Below are 19,652 nucleotides of genomic sequence, written 5' to 3'. Positions count from 1 at the left end.
GGTGGAGGAAGTAAGAAAAGACCTTCAATGGTGGGGCTCACTCCCACTCTCCCTGGCGGGAAGAGTGCAGACGATCAAGATGAACGTACTGCCAAGGTTCCTCTTCCTGTTTAGATCCATCCCGATCTTCATCCCCAAGGCCTTTTCCAAAACATAGACAGGCTAATCATGGCGTTTGTGTGGGGGGGGCAAGAACCCGAGAATTCCCAAACCGTCACTGTGTGGTGAACCACTGTTATAGGAGATGTAAGGTAGGACCTGCACTACAGGTTCGCCGGTAGCTCCTGCCGGCTGGCTCCGCCCAGGGAGAACTGTATAAATATGCATGACCTCCAGTGCCCTGCCATTTCGCCAGCTGCAGCAGGAGGCCACACATCTGACTGTAATAAAGCCACAGTTGTACCCAACTTTAGTCTTTGTGCAATTGATCGTGCATCAATTTATTACAGTCAGATTTTCCACAGAATGGATATCCGAATTAAGCCCGATCACCTGCAGCTGGGTCCGCACTCGCCCGATGCCAGGAAAGACTTTACTCACTGGCTAGCATGTTTCGAGGCTTACAACAACGCGGCGGACCCCACGCCAACGGAGGCTCAGAAGATAAAGACCTGTACTCCAGACTGAGCTCCAGCGTGTTCCCGTTGATCCAAGACACCACGAATTACACAAAAAGCAATGGAACTTCTCAAAGGACACTACGCGCAGAAGACGAACACGCTCTTCGCCATCCGCTCGCAACTACCTGGTGAGTCCATCAAAGACTTCTGGCGGGCCCTAATCCCACTCATCCGGGACTGTGACTGTCAGGCCGTCCAAGCCCTCAGCACCATCTCCGTTCTGTTCGGTTTCCCCGCCTACATCCACAGTGACAGGGGATCCTCATTCATGAGCGATGAGCTGCATCAGTTCCTGCTCAGCAGGGGTATAGCCTCTAGCAGGATGACCAGCTACAACCCCGGGGAAACGGGCAAGTAGAATGGGAGAATGGGACGGTTTGGAGGACCGTCCAGCTGGCCCCACGGTCCAGGAACCTCCCAGCCTCTCGCTGGCAGGAGGCCCTCCCTGATGCTCTACGCTCCATCCGGTCACTATTGTGCACCGCCACTAATAACACACCCCACATCCGGGGTGTCGCTCCCGAGTTGGCTCGCTGCTCCAGGACCGGACTTAATGTATCTGCTTCCACAAACTCCCCTGGCAGCACGTTCCAGGCAATCACCACCCTCTGTGTGAAAAACCTGCCTTGCACGTCTCCTGTAGACTTTGCCCCTTGGACCTTAAACCTATGCCCTCTAGTGACTGACCCCTCCACCCTGGGAAAGAGTGCCTGCCCATCCACTCTATCCATGCCTCTCATAATCTTGTAGCCATCTATCAGGTTGCCCCTCAACCTCCGTCGTTCTAATGAAGACAGTCCGAGTCTATTCAACCTCTCCGCATAGCTAACAAATATTGGAAATTATTGAAGTGCTTACGTACCAGCCACTGTAAGCAAACATGCCTGAATAGAAAGCCAGCGGAATTCTGTCATATGTGACTGTACTACTGTCAAAAGCATTTTGAAAGTTTTCAAAGCGACCTGTGAAAAGAGGGGAACCTGGGTTCAATTCAAGATAAATATTTCAAAGTCTTATAGATCACAAATATATTTCAACTTGTCAATATTCAATAGACATTTAATAACTGGTACGATAAGTCACAAGTCCACTAAAAATGATGAATGATATTTATAGTTTGGTATACGAAAAATTGAACAGACACATGTAGGAATAATTGACATAGCTTACAAATGGAATTCTTGTTGTCACATGCACCGCCCCTGATTCACCCCGCCCCGCCAGCGTTATACTGAGGGACACACCTGCTGAGATTTTCTTTCAGACACAGCCACCGTTGCTATCAACGGCTTCAACGGCCCTTTTCCCGCCCGGCATCGGCCTTTGCCCAATTCTGGGAAAATTCCGCCCTGTGTCTTTTTTTTTTCTGGGTAAATCGTACCTTGGGCCAAAGCCATCATCCCTGGAACAATGATCAATCCCAATGCTGCCAGTTTGAAAACTGTGAGGACGACTTGAATTCGGGCGGTCCAGCTCACACTGCAGGAATTTATATACACCACCAATGCTGCAGGAAGTTAAAAAAACAACTAATTCATTGTCATATGTTTGTGTAAGACACCAAACTAAGCCAACAATGTTTTTTTGAAATTATAATTAAAAACAGAAACTGTCTAAAATACTCAGCAGGTCTGTCAGCATCTGTTGTTCAGGCCGGTGATACTTTGGCAGAACCTTGAAGGTGGTGGTGACGTTCATGAAGGAGATGGGGAGAGCAGACCCATGGCCGTAGAGAGTATTCTTTATTTTCTCCCGTGCATGTGTATATTCGAGGAACGATTTCTTTGTCGTGGGGAGGTTGTTGCTGCCAGGTGTGAGAAAGCTGAATATTCAGCTATTGTTATTACAGGTCATGTACCGCATTTGGGGGAATGTGGTCTTGGAGAGGTGATTGGCACAGAGACGGAGTTGGGTTTCTGTGGGAGGATGGCAGGGGTCATAGATGATTGTTAGATTCAATAACAACGGGGAGATCTCGCCATCATTGGTATGGGGGGGGGGGGGATTATCTCAAATAAGGCACAGCAGGTTGACAAGGAGGCTCGGGAGGAATGCCAGCTGTTGGTTGAGGGGATTTTGGAAGTGGACGAGAAGCACGCGGAGGATCCCACGCCGGAGTTGTTGGTTAGCAGGGAGAATATTGTCATGTGAGAGTACCTTTAAGAAATGGGTGTTTAAGCAATATACCTTTCAGAAATGCAGTGATGTCAGAGTGTGGGTGGAGCTGGGCTTCAGCTCGGCCATTTTGAAGTTTTTAGTTTCAGTTTGAGGAGAAAGCTGGGAGTGTCTGTGTGTTTTGCTGAGAGGAGCAGGAAGAAAACACAGAACTGGTCTGTTGATGTCTGTAAATCCAAAGACTACAAATATATTGAATGTAACCTCATGTCTGTTTTTGAAGGTTAAGTCTTTTGGATGTTTAAAGGAACAAGTTGGAGGATTATTTAGTGTTGTAGACTTTTGGGGTTATCTTAAAGGTTAAATTGAGTTCATAGAATAAACATTGTTTTGTTTAAAAACCCACGTGTCCATAATTGTAATACCACACCTGAGGAACAAGCCGTGTGCTTCAAAAGCAACAATCCATTAAAGGTGGGAGTTGGGTGAACTCCATGATACATTTTGGGGTTCTGAAAACACCTCGCCCATAACAATATGCAGACGAAGTTTGATCTTTTATCCATGGGGAAAGTAGTACACAGGATGAAGTGGGCAAAGGGGGGGTGTATGAGTATGGGGAGAAGGTCAGTCGTTTGTTGGCGGGCCAGCTTAGACAGCAAGCGGCCTCTTGGGAGATTGTTCAGATTCTGGATGGAGCGGGGGGGTTGTGTCAGCGCTGGAGCAGCTGAATACGGTATTTGCCGACTTCTATAAAAAATTGTGTAGGTCAGAGCCCCCAGGAGATATTGGAGGGATTGGAGTATCCCATGCTGGGGGAGGAGGGCAGGGTTGGGCTGGAGGAGCCAATAGAATTTACAGTGCCGAAGGAGGCCATTCGGCCCACCGAGTCTGCACTGTCCCTTGGAAAGAGCTCCCTACTTAAACCCACACCTCCACCCTATCCCCTCAACCCAGTAACCCCACCTAATCTTTTAGATACTAAGGGCAATTTTGGATGGCCAATCCACCTAACCTGCTCATCTTTGGACTGTGGGGGGAATCCGGAGCACCCGGAGGAAATACACACAGATACGGGGAGAACGTGCAGACTCCGCACAGACAGTGATCCAAGCCGGGAATCGAACATGGGACCCTGGTGCTGTGGAGCAATAGTGCCAACCACTGTGCTACCGTGCTGCCCATGTAAATAGGGATTGAGGAGGTGCCTACAGCAGGAGGACCAGATGGGATTTGTGAAGGGGAGGCTGTTAGCATTGAATGGGTGCCGCCTGTTAAATGTGGTTCTGTCCCCAGCAGAGGGGGAGGAGCAGGAGGTCATAGTGGAGTTGGATGCGGAAAAGGTGTTTGACTGGGGCGAGTGGAACTATTTGTTTGCGGTGCTGCAACGGTTCGGGGTAGGGCCTAAGTTTATGCAATGGATCAAGTTGTTATATGCAGATCCAAAGGTGAGCGTTTGTACGAATGAGGTGAGTTTGGGGTACATGCAGCTACAGAGGGGAATGAGATAGGGGTATCCCATGTCCCCTCTCTTGTTTGTGTTGGTGATAGAGCCCTTGGCCATTACACTGAGGGACTCGTATAAGTGGAGGGGCATGGTGGGAGGATCCAAACTAAATTTGGAGAAGGTAGAGTGCTTTTCGGTTTTCCTGCTGGGAAAAGGGACTAACTTGGGGGGGGGTTACGGATTCGGGTGGCGGCCACCCATTTTAGATATTTGGGGGTGCAGGTAGCTCAGGATTGGGCTCGGCTCAGTACATTAAACTTCATGAACTTCGCCTCTCTGATTGCACAGCGGATAATTTTGCTGGAGTGGCGGTCGGCATCGCCACCGGGGGTAGCAGCTTGGTTGGGTGATCTGTACGATTTTCTGCGGTTAGAGAAGATAAAGTATGAGTTAAGGGGCTCAGCAGGGGGGTTTGAGAAAAGATGGGTGATGTTTGTGACCGTGTTTGAGGAGCTGTCCGTCGCAGGGGGCTGGGGGGAGTGAAAAAGAGGAAAAATCTGTACTGACTGTATAGTTGATTGCTGGGAAGTATGTTTCCTGGGGTGTTTACTTGCTGGAATCTGTTTTGATGCATGTTTGTAATAAAATACATTTAAAAATTAAATAAATAAACGTCACGAACCTGGTGGGTAGGGTCAAGGCAGACTTGCAGAGGTGGGATAGCCTCCCCCTGTTGCTTGCGGGCCAAGTGCAGTCGGTGAAAATGAATATCTTGCCACGGTTTCTATTTTTATTCCAGTGCCTCCCGGCCTTTTTGGCAAAGGCATTTTTCATGGGAGGGGAGCGGCTCATCTCGTCATTTATTTGGGCTGGGAAGGTCACCAGGATTCGTAAAACAGTGATTCAGAGAGGGCGACAGTTGGCGGGCTTGAATGTACTGAATCCTCTGTATTTCTATTGGATGGCGAATGCCAAGAAGGTGCAGGGTTGGGGTCGGGAGTCAGAAGCAATGTGAGTGAGGATGGAGGCAGGCTTGTGTAGGGGGTTGGGGCTGTGGGGTTGGCTATGGCGCTGCTCCCATTCGCGGCAGTGAAGTACTCGAGTAGCTCAGTGACAATGGCGACGCTGAAGATATGGACATTTCTGCAGCATTTTAAATTAGGGACGGCATCGAAATTGATGCCAGTTTGAGAGAATCACTTGTTTGAACCAGTTAGGTTGGATGCTAGGTTTTGGGCCTGGGAGGAGAAGGGGTGTGGTTGCACTAAAGGATCTATTCCTGGGAGGACAATTTGCAAGTTTGGAAGAGTTGAGGGAGAAATTTGGGATCCGCAGACCGAGGCTTTTATGTATATACAGGTGCGGGATTTTGTCAGGAGGACTTTCCCAACATTTCCGGTGATGTTTCCCCGTTGTTTGCTGGAGGGGGTTCTGTCAGTGATGGGGTTGGAGCGGAGAGCCACCTTGGCTATTTATGGGAGGATTATGGAGGAGGATGTGGTTCTTTGAAGAGGGTGAAGGCCAAGTGGGAGGAGGAATTGAGGAGGTTGCTGGAGGAGGGGTTGTGGTGCGAGGAGTTACGGAGGGTGAAAGTATCGACCTCTTGTGCGAGTTGGAGCTGATACAGTTGAAGGTGGTGTACAGGGCGCACCTGATGAGGTCGAGAATCAGTCGGTTGTTTGAGGACATGGAGGACATTTGTGAGCAGTGTGGGAGAGGGCCGGCTAACCACGTACATATGTTTTGGTCGTGCCTGAAGTTGAGGAAGTTCTGGGCTCCTTCTTCAGCATCATGTTGGAGATCTTACAAATGGACTTACAACCCTGTCCCCTGGGGGCCATATTCGGAGTGTCGCTCCTGTTGGAGCTGCAGCCAGGGGTGGGGGTAATTGGGTCAGCCTTCGCCTCACTGGTGGCTAGGAGGCAGGTGGAAGTCAGCTTCTCCACCCTGTGCACGTTTGGGGGACTGGATGGAATTTCTGTGTTTGGTGAGAGTTAAGTTCACTTTGAGCGGGAATGTGGAAGGGTTTCATAAGAGAAAGCACCGTTTATTTCTCACTTTAAGGAATTGACTGCTGCTGTGGGAGGGGGGTTGAGTTTCTGGTTTATGGGTGTTGGCTGGTGGGAGGAAAGGTTGCTTTATGTTTGTTTTGCCTTACATTTATGTCTAAAATGTTAAAAATGTAATTACTATTTTTTTAAAAAATTGTATACTGTAGAAAATATGAAAATTAGTGTATTATTTTCCTACATAATATAAAATTTTCTTCAACTGGGGCGGCACAGTGGTTAGCACTGCTGCCTCACAGTCCCAGGGACTCAAGTTCAATTCCAGCCTGTGTGGAGTTTGTCCATGTCTGCGTGGGTTTCCTCCGGGTGCTCTGGTTTCCTCCCACAGCCCAAATAAGTGCAGGTTAGGTGGATTGGCATGTTAAATTTTCCTTAGTGTCCAGGGATGTGAAGTTTAGGTTTTTAAAAAAATATTTTTTATTCTCCTCCTTTTTCACATTTTCTCCCAAATTTACAGCCACCAACAACAAACAATAACCAGTAACAAATATGTCAATCCCCATGTCAATAACAACGATCCCATCCTCCCACCAAACCCCAAACAACTGCCCGCATGTTCACACAAACAAATGACAAGAAGGAATCAGGAATCACCCATAGTCACCATCATCACACACCGCCCCTCTCCGCACAACCCTCCCACCCACCCTCCCCCCCAACTAATGTTCGATGTTATCCAGTTCTTGAAAGTGCATGATGAACAATGTCCATGAATTGTAGAACCCCTCCATCCTTCCCCTCAGTTCAAACTTAACCTTCTCAAGAGTCAAGAATTCCAACAAGTCCCCCCCGCAACGCCAGTGCACAGGGTGGAGAGGTTGCTCTCCAACCCATCAGGATCCGCTTTCGGATGATCAACGAGGCGAAGGCTACAACATCTGCCTCCGCACCCATTTCCAACCCTGGCTGGTCCGACACCCCGAATATGGCCACCCGGAGGCCCGGGTCCAGTTTCACGTGCACCACTCTAGAAATTACCCGAAAAACCTCCTTCCAGTAATCCTCTAGCTTTGGACAGGACCAAAACATACGAACGTGATTAGCGGGGCTCCCCCCGCAATGTTCACACACATCTTCTACTCCTTTAAAGAATCGGCTCATCCTCGCCCCCGTGAGGTGTGCTCTGTTTAGCACCTTCAGCTGTATCAGCCCCAACCTCGTGCACAAGGTGGAGGCAATCACTCTCCGGAGCACCTCACACCAGAACCCCTCCTCCATATCCTCTCCCAACTCTTCCTCCCACTTTGCTTTGATCCCTTCCAGTGGTGCCTTCTCCTCTTCCAAAATAGCACCGTAAACCGCTGACAGTACCCCCTTCTCCAGTCCCCCTGTCGTCAGCACCTCCTCCAGCAATGTGGAGGGCGGCTCCATCGGGAAGCCCTGTATCTCCTTTCTGGCAAAATCTCGAACCTGCATGTATCTAAACATTTCCCCCTGCTCCAGCCCATACTTCGCTTCCAGCTCATTCAGTCCTGCAAACCGACCCCTGATGCGACCATCAATTCACTCTAGACAAGAGTAGAAGTAAACCGTGGCTTTAATCAACTTCGAACAGTGCCTGCCTGCGACTGATCCAATACTGAGAACCGCCTACAGGTCAACTGCTCTTTATACTTCCCTTTAAGGGGAGGAACCATGGGCGGAGCCCATACAGGCCCCAACATGTTCCCCTATGGATAATGCCATACAATGGCCCATAGGCGGAGCCCATAAGGGCAACAGCATAGCACAGATACAGATACAAGGGCAACAGCACAGATACAAATACAATGGTGGATTATTGGCATAATACATTCACCACATTCACCCCCTGTTAAAAAAATGAAGTCCGGCAGGGGTGACGGGTTCATAAGTTCAGCCGGTCCGGCGCACGGATTGTGCGCTGTGATCGCCAAAGCTCTGGTGTTGTTGCTGGTCCGGGTGTCGAGCTTGTCCATGCTGGCATCGGTAGTGAGGGCGGCGGTGCGGGTACATACGTGGACTCCGGGAGCGTCTCTTCATTCCTGTGGATCGGTGAAGCGGGGATGGCGGGCAGGAGGGAGCATGGGAGCCATATAGGGGCGGGGCGCTGGTCATGTTAGGTTGGTCGGGATATGGTGGAGGGGTGGTGGTGGTGGTGGTGGTGGAACCGGCGGGCGCCAGGTCCCGGAGGGAGACCGTATTCTGTCGGCCATCGGGGTGTTCGATATAAGCGTACTGGATGTTGGTGTAGAAGCTGGACCCTCTCTACCAGAGGATCGGACGTATGGCTCCTGATGTGTTTTCTGAGTAGGATTGGCCCCGGTGTCTTCAGCCAGGACGGAAGCGAGGCCCCTGAGGTGGATCTTCTAGGTCATGAGGGGTCTGGTTTGTGGCCGTGCAAAGTAGGGACCTAATAGAGTGGAGCGCATCGGGGAGGACCTCCTGCCAGTGAGAAACTGGGAGATTCCTGGGCCGCAGGGTCAGTAGGGCGGTCATCCAGACCGTCACGTTCCCCCTCTCCACCTGCCCGTTTCCTCTGGGGTTATTACTGGTAGTCCTGCTGGAGGCGATGCCCTTACTGAGCAGGTACTGACGCAGTTCGTCGCTCATGAACGACGAGCCCCGGTCACTGTGGACATAATTGGGGAAACCAACAGGGTGAAGACACTATGTAGGGCTTTAATGACGGTGGACGTGGTCATGTCGGGGCAAGGGATTGCAAAGGGGAAGCGGGAGAACTCATCAATAACGTTGAGGAAATATGTATTGCGGTTATTGGAGGGGAGGGGCCCTTTGAAATCAATACTGAGGCACTCAAAGGGCCTTTACCAGGTGGGCCTTATCTGGTTGATAGAAGTGCGGTTTACACTTCGCACAGATTTGGCAGTCTCTGGTTACAGCTTTGACCTCTTCGGTGGAGTAGGGCAGGTTGCGGGCCTTGATATAGTGGATAAGCCGGGTGACCCCCCCGGGTGGCAGAGGTCATCGTGGATAGCCCGTAGTCGGTCATTTTGTGCGCTGGCGCATGTGCCGCGGGACAGGGCATCTGGGGGCTCGTTGAGCTTCCCAGGCCGATATACTATATCGTAATTATAGGTGGAGTTCGATCCTCCACCTCAAGATCTTATCGTTTTTGATTTTGCCCCGCTGCGTATTATCGAACATGAAGGCTACCGGTCGTTGGTCGGTGACAAGCGTATACCTCCTACCAGCGAGGTAGTGCCTCCAGTGCCGTACGGCTTCCATGATGGCTTGGGCCTCTTTTTCGACTGAGGAGTGCCGAATTTCAGAGGTGGTGAGGGTGCTAGAAACGCTAAAGAAACGCTACCGGTCTGCCTGCTTGATTGAGGGTAGCGGCGAGAGCGACCTCTGATGTGTCGCTCTCCACCTGGAAGGGGGCGGACTCATCCACCGCGTGCATCGCGGCTTTGGCGATGTCCGCCATGATGCAGCTGAAGGCCTGGCGGGCCTCAGTCGCCAGTGGGAAGTTGGTGGCCTTGATTAGTGGGCAGGCTTTGTCCGCAGAGTTGGGGACCCACTGGGCACAATATGAAAAGAACCCGAGGCACCTCTTCAGGGCCTTGGGGCAGTGGGGGAGGGGGAGTTGCAGGAGGGGGCGCATACGGTCAGGGTCAGGTCCTAGAACCCCGTTTTCCATGACGTAGGCGAGGATGGCTAGTCTGGTTGTGCGGAAAACGCATTTCTCATTGTTGTACGTGAGGTTTAGGGTTTAGGCGTTTAGGTGAAATCTGTAGAGGTTGGCGTCATGGTCCTGCTGATCATGGCCGCAGATGGTGACATTGTCCAAGTACGGAAATGTGGCCCGCAGCCCGTACTGGTCCACCATTCAGTCCATTGTTCTTTGGAACACCAAAACCCCGTTTGTGACGCCAAAGGGGACCCAAAGGAAGTAGAAGAGGCGGCCGTCTGCCTCAAAAGCCATGTAGTGACGGTCTTCCGGGCGGATTGGGAGCTGGTGGTATGCAGACTTCAGATCCACTGTGGAGAACACCCGGTAGTGTGCGATCTGGTTTACCATGTCTGCAATCCGAGGAAAGGGGTACGTATCGAGTTCCGTGTACTGGTTTATGGTTTGGCTGTAATCTACAACCATCCGGTTCTTTTCCCCAGTCTTGACGACCACCACCTGAGCTCTCCAGGGGCTATTCCTGGCCTCGATGACTCCGTCCCGCAAGAGTCGCTGGACCTCGGACTTGATAAAAGTCCTGTCCTGTATGCTGTACCGCCTGCTTCTGGTGGCGACTGGTTTGCAGTTGGCGGTGAGGTTTGCGAAGAGTGAGGGAGGGTCGACTTTTAGGGTCGCGAGGCTGCATATGGTGGGTGGGGGGTAGGCCTCCCTCAAACTTCAGGGTTAGGCTCCTGAGGTTGCATTGGAAATCTAGTCCCAATAGGAGAGGAACACAGAGCTCTGGGAGCACATATAATTTAAAATTGGCGTACTCGCCGCCCTGTATTGCTCGGGTTGCGGTAGTGCACCCTTGGATTTGCACCGAGTGAGATCCAGAGGCGAGGGAGATGGTTTGGTGCGCCGGGAAAATTGGGAGCGAGCAGCTTCTTACCATGTCTGGGTGAATGCTGTCTGTGCTCCCGGAGTCGAACAGGCAAGGCGTCTCGTGCCCGTTTACCCAGACGGTCATCATGGAGCTCTGGAGGTGTTTGGGTCGCGACTGGTCCAGGGTGACTGTACTGAGTTGCGGGTAGCCGGCGTGGTCGGATGTGCTGGGGCAGCTCCGCGATGGCTGCCCTTGTTGATCATACCCGTCAAGCGGCGTAGCAGATGGCAGCCAAGATGGCGGCCCCCGTTGGTCGAACGTGGCGGACGGTGAGGAAGATGGCATCCAAGATGGCGGCCCCTATGGATCTCACATGGCCGGCCGCGTGGGGGAGGATGGCCAAGATGGCGGTCCCCGTGAGTCACACGTGCTATGAGGGCTGGAAGATGGCTGCCCCCACGGATAGCACGAGGCTGATGACGCGTCTACAGGGGGCGGAGTCGGCAGACACGCTGCCACACTGCGGGGTCTGTGGGCCTGTGAGTCTGAGGATCAGGCCTGTGAGTTAGAGTTCTTGGACCTGGCCAGGCAGACTTTGGCGAAATGTCCTTTTCGCCCACAGCTGCTGCAGTTCGCTTTACGGGCCGGGCAGTGCTGCCGGGGGTGTTGGGACTGGCCGCAGAAATAGCAGGGTAGCCCCCCCATGATGGGCGGGCGGCCGCACGGCACAGGCCTGGGTAGTCTTTGGTCGGGGGTCCACGATGGGGTCGCCTGGTCAGCCGGGAACGCGTTATGGCTCTGTAACGCTACTTCCAGAGAGGAGGCTAACTTTACCGTCTGATCCAGGGCCCCCTTTTCGAGTAGGCGCTGTCGCACGTAGGTGGACCAGACTCCCACCACGTAGACGTCTCGAATGGCGAGTTCGATATGTCGAGTGGCCGTTACGGCCTTGTAATTGCAGTTGCGTGCGAGGGCTTTGAGGTCGCGTAGGTAGTCTTCTAGCGATTCCCCGGGGCACTGGCGGCGAGTGGTGAGGATGTGTCGCGCGTAGACCTCGTTCACAGGCCGTTTATAGAGGTGATCGAGCATCGCGAGGGCATCTGCATAGGAGGAGGCCTCGTCGAGTTGAACAGAGATTCGATGGCTCACCCGTGCATGGAGGAGGCTGCGAGATAGGCCTTGAAGCAGCGGAGCCAGTGCGAAAAAATTTATTTCGCCTCCGCGGCCTGCAGATCGCGTTCCAGTCGGTCAGGTTTGAGGGCCGATTCCATAGTTGCATTTAAGTTGATTAAATTGACGCGACCATCAATTCACTTGAGACAAGAGTAGAAGTAAACCATGGCTTTAATCAACTTAGAACAGTGCCTACCTGCGACTGATCCAATACTGAGAACCGCCTACAGGTCAACTGCTCTTTATACCTCCCTTTAAGGGGAGGAGCCATGGACGGAGCCCATACAGGCCCCAACATGTTCCCCACGGATAATGCCATACAATGGCCCATAGGAGGAGCCCACAAAGGCATAGCACAGATGCAAGGGCAACAGCACAGATACAAATACAATGGTGGATTATTGGCATAATACATTCACCACAACCCCGAAGAAACAAATCTTTTAGTGTCTTGATCCCCTTCTCCTCCCATTTCCGAAAATTTCCATCCCACCTCCCTGGTTCAAATCTGTGGTTCCCCCGAATCGGTATTTCCCTTTCCCCCATCCCGAAGTGTTGGCGAAACCGCCACCAAATTCTCAATGAAGCTATTATTACCAGACTCCCTGAGTATTTCCCGGGGCTATCGTGAGCGGCGCTGTTGCTAGTGCTTTCAGTCCTGACCCCCTGCACAAGATTCCAAGAAAGACCCGAATACTCGAAGCAGCTCCAAATCCCCATATCGACACACTCGGTTCCGACACGTATAACAGCAAATCATCGGCATATAAGGACACCCTATGCTCTACCCCCCCCCACCCGCACCATTCCTTTCCATACCCCGGAACTTCTTAATGCGATAGCCAACGGCTCAATCGCGAGTGCAAACAGCAGGGAGGACATAGGACATCCCTGCCTAGTCCCACGGTGGAGAGAAAAGTATCTCAAACTGATGTTGTTTGTGCGGACACTCGCCTTCGGCTCCTTATATAGTAGCTTTACCCAGTTCATAAATCTTGGTCCAATCCCAAACCGCTCCAGAACTGCCATCAAGGGCTCCCGTTCTACCCGGTCAAACGCCTTCTCAGCGTCCAATGCCACAACCACCTCTGTTTCCTTCCCCTCTGCTGGTGCCATAACAACATTCAATACCTTTCTAACATTTGAAAAGAGCTGCCTCCCTCTCACAAACCCCATCTAATCTTCACCTATCACCTTCAGGAAGCACTCCTCCAGCCTACCCGCCAATACTTTCGCCAATACTTTTGCCAATACTTTTGCGTCCACATTCAGAAGCGATATGGGCCTATACGACCCACACTGTCGGATTCTTACCTTTTTTTAGCAACAGGGAAATCGATGTCTGCCCCAAAGCTTGTGGCAACACCCCCTTCCCGATCGCCTCATCAAACATCCCCACCAGCAGGGGTACCAGCTTATCCTTGAATTTTTTATAATATCCACCGGAAACCCATCCGGCCCTGCCACCTTCCCCGACTGCATCCTCCCAATCGCATCCTTTACCTCCTGCTCCACTATCACTCCTTCTAATGTAGCCTTGTCCCCCTCCCCTAACCTCGGGTACTCCAACCCATCTAGAAATTCCTGTATCTCACAGTCTCCCCCAGGTGGCTCTGACCTGTACAACCTCTCATAAAATTCCTCAAAAACGTTGTTAATCAGATCCGGAGCCACCACCAACTTCCCTGCCCTATCCCTCACCTGAACAATTTCCCTTACCGCTGCCTCCCTCCGGAGCTGACCTGCTAACATAAGGCCCCGCCTTATCTCCATGTTCGTAAACTGCACCCCTTGCTCACCTCAGTTGGCGCACCGCCTTCCTGGTAGATAGTCGGTTAAAGCTCTCCTGTAGTTCCTTCCTCTTTTCCAGCTTCGCTGGGTCCCCATCTTCTGCATAACTCCTATCTACCTCCAACATCTCATCTATTGCCCTCTGCCGCTCCAACCTCTCCACTTTGTCCACCCTCGCCTTAAATGAAATTACCTCACCCCTCACCACCGCCTTTAGAGCCTCCTAGACAACTGCCTTCGACACCTCACCCGTACAGTTGAAACCTACATATTCCTTAATTACCTTTTCAATTTTGTCACAGAAGCCTTGGTCCCCCAAAAGTCCCACATCTAATTTCCACCCCGGCCTCTGCGCTACCACCTTCTCCAGCACCATATCCACCCAATGCGGAGCATGATCTGACACTGCAATTGCCGAGTATTCCGTAACCCTTAACCCCAGCCAGCAAAGCCTTCCCCACCACGACAAGGTCGATCCGCGTGGATACCTTATGGACTGCAGAGAAAAACGAGTACTCCCGTTCCCTCAGGTGTAGAAACCTCCAAGGATCCACCCCTCCCATTCCCACCATTAGCCCAGCCAGCGCCTTCGCCCCCCCCTGATGGAACCAGCGAGCGTGGCCGTGACCTGTCCCACCTTGGCTCCTGCACCAAGTTCCAGTCCTCCCCCACTATCAGTTCGTGTGTGTCCAAGTCGGGGATGGCCCCAAACACCTTGTGGTAAACCACTGTTACACCTGTATCAGGTGATGTAAGGTAGGACCTGTACTACAGGTTCGTCGGTAGTCCCTGCCTGCTGGCTCCGCCCAGTAGACAGAGTATAAATATGCGTGTCCTCCATTCAGCAGCCATTTCACCAGCTGCTGTGGGAGGCCACACATCTTAGAGCAATAAAGCCTCAGTTGTATTCAACTCTAGTCTTTGTTCAATTGATCGTGCTTCACACCTTCTTTGCGAATCCCACATCGTTCCAATTGGGACCGTATACACATAACAGCGCCACTAACCTCCCTTCCAGCGCCCCTGTCACAATCACATATATACCCCCCTGATCTGCCACCACCTTCTCCATCTGGAAGCGTACTCTTTTGCTGATCATTACCGCTACCCCTCGAGCCCTTCCGTCAAATCCAGAGTGAAACACCTGACTAACCCAGCCCTTTTTAAGTCTCACCTGGTCCTTCACCCTCAAGTAAGTCTCCTGCAGCATTGCTACATCGGCTTTCAAACTTTTAAGATGTGCAAGTACCCTTGACCGGACCTCCTAACCCCCCTCACGTTCCATGTGACTATCCTAACTGGGGTCTCTCACCCCCCCCCCACCCTTCTTATCCACCATCATCATACCACCGGGCGCTGCCCCATGAGCCTAACCCGCCCCTATCCATTATCAACATCGAACCCCTTCCCCCCCCCTCCCAAAATCCCCCCCTACATATCCTCTCAAAAAAACATCTCCCAGCATCAATCCCTTACCCCCCCTCGCACACCTCGTAGGTACCATCTAAACCTGCTAACCAAGCTCCAATGTCCGCAGCCCTCCTCTGTGAAGTTTAGGTTAAGGGGTTATTGAGATAGGGCGGGATGGCAGTGTACTGGACCTGGGTAGAGTGCAATTTCGGAGGGTTGTCGCAGATGGGCCAAATGGGCTCCTTCAGCATCGTATGGATTCTATCAAACCCATTATTAGAGGTTGACATGTGGCTGCATTCTTCGGGCCCCCAGTGGTGGGGTGGCATGTTCGGGAGGTTCGAGGGGCACTGGCACCATTCCTTCACCTACTCAGCCCCGTCACAATTTTGCCAGTAGCAGGGGAGGTGTCAAAAGATCCACCCAAGCTATGGGAAAATTGGTCAGGCTGGTGGCTGAGCAAGTGGGAGCCTTCCTTTCTGGCCCCTTTTGCCAAATGGAAGTCTCCCAAGATCTTCATCCCTTTCCCCCTGCTCTGTCTATCCTGTTTATGCTCCCCGTCAGCTCCTTGACAGGGCCTGCCAGTCTGGTCCTGGCAATACCCCAGACTTACCATGAATCTCGACTCCATTGCAGCACGCTTCCTCTGGGATTGGCCATGCTAAACGTTCCTCAGTGTCTAGGGATGTGAAGTTTAGGTTAAGGGATTATTGGGATAGGGCGGGATGGGCGGTGTGGTGGACCTGGGTAGAGTGTTCTTTCGGAGGGTCGGCGCGGACTCGATGGGCCAAATGGCCTCCTTCAGCACTGTATGGATTCTATGATTCTATGATGTGGTCACTGCTCCCAGTGGAGCTGCTGGGATCAGAGATCTGCAGGTCATTTGATTGGCTAGCTGCTCTCGGAGGCAGGACTTCCTTTCTGAAGTGGGTGGAAGTCACCTCAAGCCAATTAATGTCCCAAAGCCCTTAACTGGCTGTGGACGTGTTGCTTCCAACCATTATACTGTAGGAAGTGATGGGTTGCACCCCAGAATAGAATTCAACACATAGTCTCCACTCCCATTAATGCATTCTACTGTTTCAAATCTTTATTAAAAAGAAATTCTCCTGTTCTCTGTCCTAATCTAAAATTTATGTTCTCTCATTCTAGATTCCTCAACCACTCGAAATACACTATTGGTTTCTATCTACTATCAACACTATTGGTTTCTATCTACTGTCACATTTTTCAGAATTATAAAACACATCGATCAAATCACCCCATAATCTTCACTATTCTAACAACATCAGCTTCAGTCTTTCTCTTTCTTCAGTTTTGCAATTTCTCTAAACTCTAGTGAGTCCAAGCCCAAACTGTTCAACCTCTCTTCATACACCAACCCTTTGATCCCTGGAATATCTGAACCACCAAATCTTTCTGCTCTTCCTCAACAATCAGCTTTAACCAAAATTTATTATCTCATAGTTATTGAAATGGATTTCCATTTTTCTGTATTTTTGCCTATTCACATCTTATCAAATGTTTACTTTTCCCCATAATATTTACAATGTCTCCTATTTTAATCATCTCTGCAAATTATTTTCAGTGATTTTTAGTTTCTTACGCTGGAGAGGCCCATAACTTCCAGCGTATCTATTTACCAGGCATATGCACTGTAAACAATTGGCCATAGATACTGAGGAGTGGCAATCACCCAGTGGTTTTACCACTCTGCTTCTACACTTGCACTGAAATGTAACCATAGCTTTCTTGTCTAACCTTCCAACTCGGGTTGGGTGAGAATAATGAAGTGCAGTGAGTTCCTGAGTCCTTCTGTCAAGTGCATGAGAGACGAGGGGGAGGAATACATGCCCCCTTTTCTACACCGTCAGCTGCCACAAAGCAGGTAAGCTTGAAGATCCCAGTCACTTTTAGAAGCCAGGGAGAAGCTAAGCGTGTAAAGAAAATAGGTGGGAAGGATGAGACTGTGAGGAGGTTGGATAGTCAGGTAATCAGTGAGAGGGTGGTTGGTCAGGATACTCATCGGGAAGTCAGGGGTAGTTGGGGGGCTAGTCAGAGAGGTGGGGGTAGGAGGGGGGATTCAGTACTACAGTTACCCAGGAGTTAAAAGTATTTTTAACTCTTCTAACCTTTGATTGGGTAATTATTCCTGTAAGGCAATCAGAACTATCTGAAGACTGCAATTTAAATCAGAGTGATGGATGGTTCCCAGTGTAGGGTAATTGCCCAATGGAAGTTTGAACATCCCGGGCAATTGCCATGCAATCCTTACTTGTGTACCCCTCCGGGAATGGAAGTTAAGTGTCAATATCCTTCTCATAATTTGGTCTAATTATGCTAAATATGCTGCTCTACAAGTTGCCAATCGCACTTTCCGAAAGGAACTCTGCAAAATTGTTTTTTCCCCTTGCTAATTCTCCAAAATGGCTTCAGTGGGGTCCTTCGATTTGCCTGTTTGTCTTTGTTGTCTGGCTGTGTCCCACCGGAAACGCGACGGGGCGTGGGCAGTAGACCCCACAAGAGGCCTCTTCCAGGTTTTATGATTGTTACGCTTCGCGAGATCTAATGAGATGGCGTGAGACATTGCAATCTGGATCCTTCCCACAATGCGGGGGACCCAGACTTGCAGGGTTCTGCCGACTCCAGATTTAACCGGCTCCTGGGACCTACTGGCTTCACCGAGGAGACCCCAGCTGGATGCCATTTAACACTAGTTCCCAGAAATGGGGGCCAGGCAGAACGGCATTTGGGGGGAATGTCCCAGATGATCGGAGGCCCCCGGGTGGTATGTGGGTATGGGTGACACCCTGAGCCTTCAGATGCCACCCAGACACTCTGGCACTTCCAGCCTGGCAGTGCCACTGCCAGGGTGGCCAGGTGACACTGCCAAGCAGGCGTGGTGCCACTCCCAAGGTGGCATTTTACCTGCGCCGGGGGTCAGTCCCAGGTGTGCCCTGCCTGTATGAGGTGGGTGCGGGTGACTTGAGGACCCTCCAACAGGTGGGTTGAGCGATGGGGAGGTCTAGGACTCATGTTGGGGGAGGGGGAGTCTGGCATAACGAACTCTTCCTGCACTGCCGAGCGGAGTTCCTCAGTGCAGGAAATGTGACAGTGCAGCCTTGGCGGGGTGTTCACCGCAGAGTAACATAGCTAACGGGGTGGTGCCTGGGGCTCCAAGCACTCAGCCGTTAAATGTGTTAATGATTCGATTCCACCTCATTGAGCCAAAGCTGTTTAAATATTTCAGCTGAGCTTCAGGTTCACTGATGATGCAGTTGCGAGTATGTGCCTCAGAGAAAGGGGTAGGGGAAGCTGGTACAGAGACAGCTATACAAGTTGGCTGGGGACACTCCCCTGCAGCCCTTAGGAACATCTAAATATCACCGCATTCAAATTACACTGTATGCATGTGAAAAACAAGGGGAAATTCTGGCCTGAGGATGTAATCTTGTAACTGACAAACCAAGTTTATGAAACTGACAGATTTCACAATGTTACTTACAAACTCCAGCCGCTGTGAGAAGTTTGACTGCCAAAGCTGGAGCTTCACAAGGGGCAAAGAATGGCTCAACAATGTAGCGTCCAAAAGACAAGCCAACAACAGCAGTGATTGCTGGTCTGCTCAAAAACAAAGAGGATACATGAGTGAGTTGTCAACTGGTGTCAAATGTAAACTTTGTACAGAGTAAATGTGAGCCTGTGAGAAACAACTGGCATACTTTTAAACTCACCATTACTTTTTTAAAAGAAGTAAATTTTTTGAAGTTTTACATTTTAACAAACAAAGCAATGAAACCATAAGAACGTTGCAGCACAGCAAGCAAAACAAAAGCCTCCACATACATGAATACAGAGGGGGATAGGAGAACAGCAGTATAATGAGCTTGATTATACTGGTATATCGGCACGGTGAGCCAGTAGTTCGCACTCCAACTCCTCCAGGGGGCTTTTATCTTTTAATCTGAGTGACAATATGTTGTTAGAAAATCCTGGTCTGGTAGTCTATGGGAGGTTCCCCTTATTGTCCCACACCTGCTGCCCCAGGGGCTCCAGGATAAGGACGAAAACAAGGACTCCTACATTAGTCTCCTATTTATTGACTACAGCTCCGCCTTCAACACCATAATCCCAGCCAAGCTCATATCAAAGCTCCAAAACCTAGGACTTGGCTCTCCACTCTGCAACTGGATCCTCGATTTTCTGACCAACAGACCACAATCAGTAAGAATGAACAACAACACCTCCTCCACAATAGCCCTCAACACCGGCGCCCCGCAAGGCTGCGTACTTAGCCCCCTACTCTACTTCCTGTACACACACGACTGCATGGCAAAACTTGGTTCCAACTCCATCTACAAGTTTGCTGACGATACGACCATAGTGGGCCGGATCTCGAATAACGATGAGTCCGAATACAGGAGGGAGATAGAGAATCTAGTGGATTGGTGTAGCGACAACAATCTCTCCCTCAATGCCAGCAAAACTAAAGAGCTGGTAATTGACTTCAGGAAGCAAAGTACTGTACACACCCCTGTCAGCATCAACGGGG

At 50.9% G+C, this 19,652-nt stretch overlaps 1 protein-coding gene across 1 annotated transcript in view; it reads right to left on the bottom strand.

Annotated features, from left to right (window-relative positions):
* The window catches only part of LOC140396264 (cystine/glutamate transporter-like), a 93,563-nt gene that overhangs the window by 54,114 nt on the left and 19,797 nt on the right, over positions 1-19,652 (bottom strand). Inside the window, exons 3-5 of the mRNA XM_072484631.1 lie at positions 18,606-18,721; positions 2,002-2,127; positions 1,483-1,582 (exon numbers count right to left, since the gene is read on the bottom strand). Coding sequence (XP_072340732.1) covers positions 1,483-1,582; positions 2,002-2,127; positions 18,606-18,721 — 342 coding nt within the window. The remainder of the gene's footprint in view (positions 1-1,482; positions 1,583-2,001; positions 2,128-18,605; positions 18,722-19,652) is intronic.

This window comes from Scyliorhinus torazame, chromosome 19, assembly GCF_047496885.1.
Source record: "Scyliorhinus torazame isolate Kashiwa2021f chromosome 19, sScyTor2.1, whole genome shotgun sequence".
In the NCBI taxonomy this organism is placed as follows: Eukaryota; Metazoa; Chordata; class Chondrichthyes; order Carcharhiniformes; family Scyliorhinidae; genus Scyliorhinus; species Scyliorhinus torazame.
Note: the sequence above shows the minus strand (reverse complement) of the source record. Positions and strands in the feature narration are given on the sequence as shown.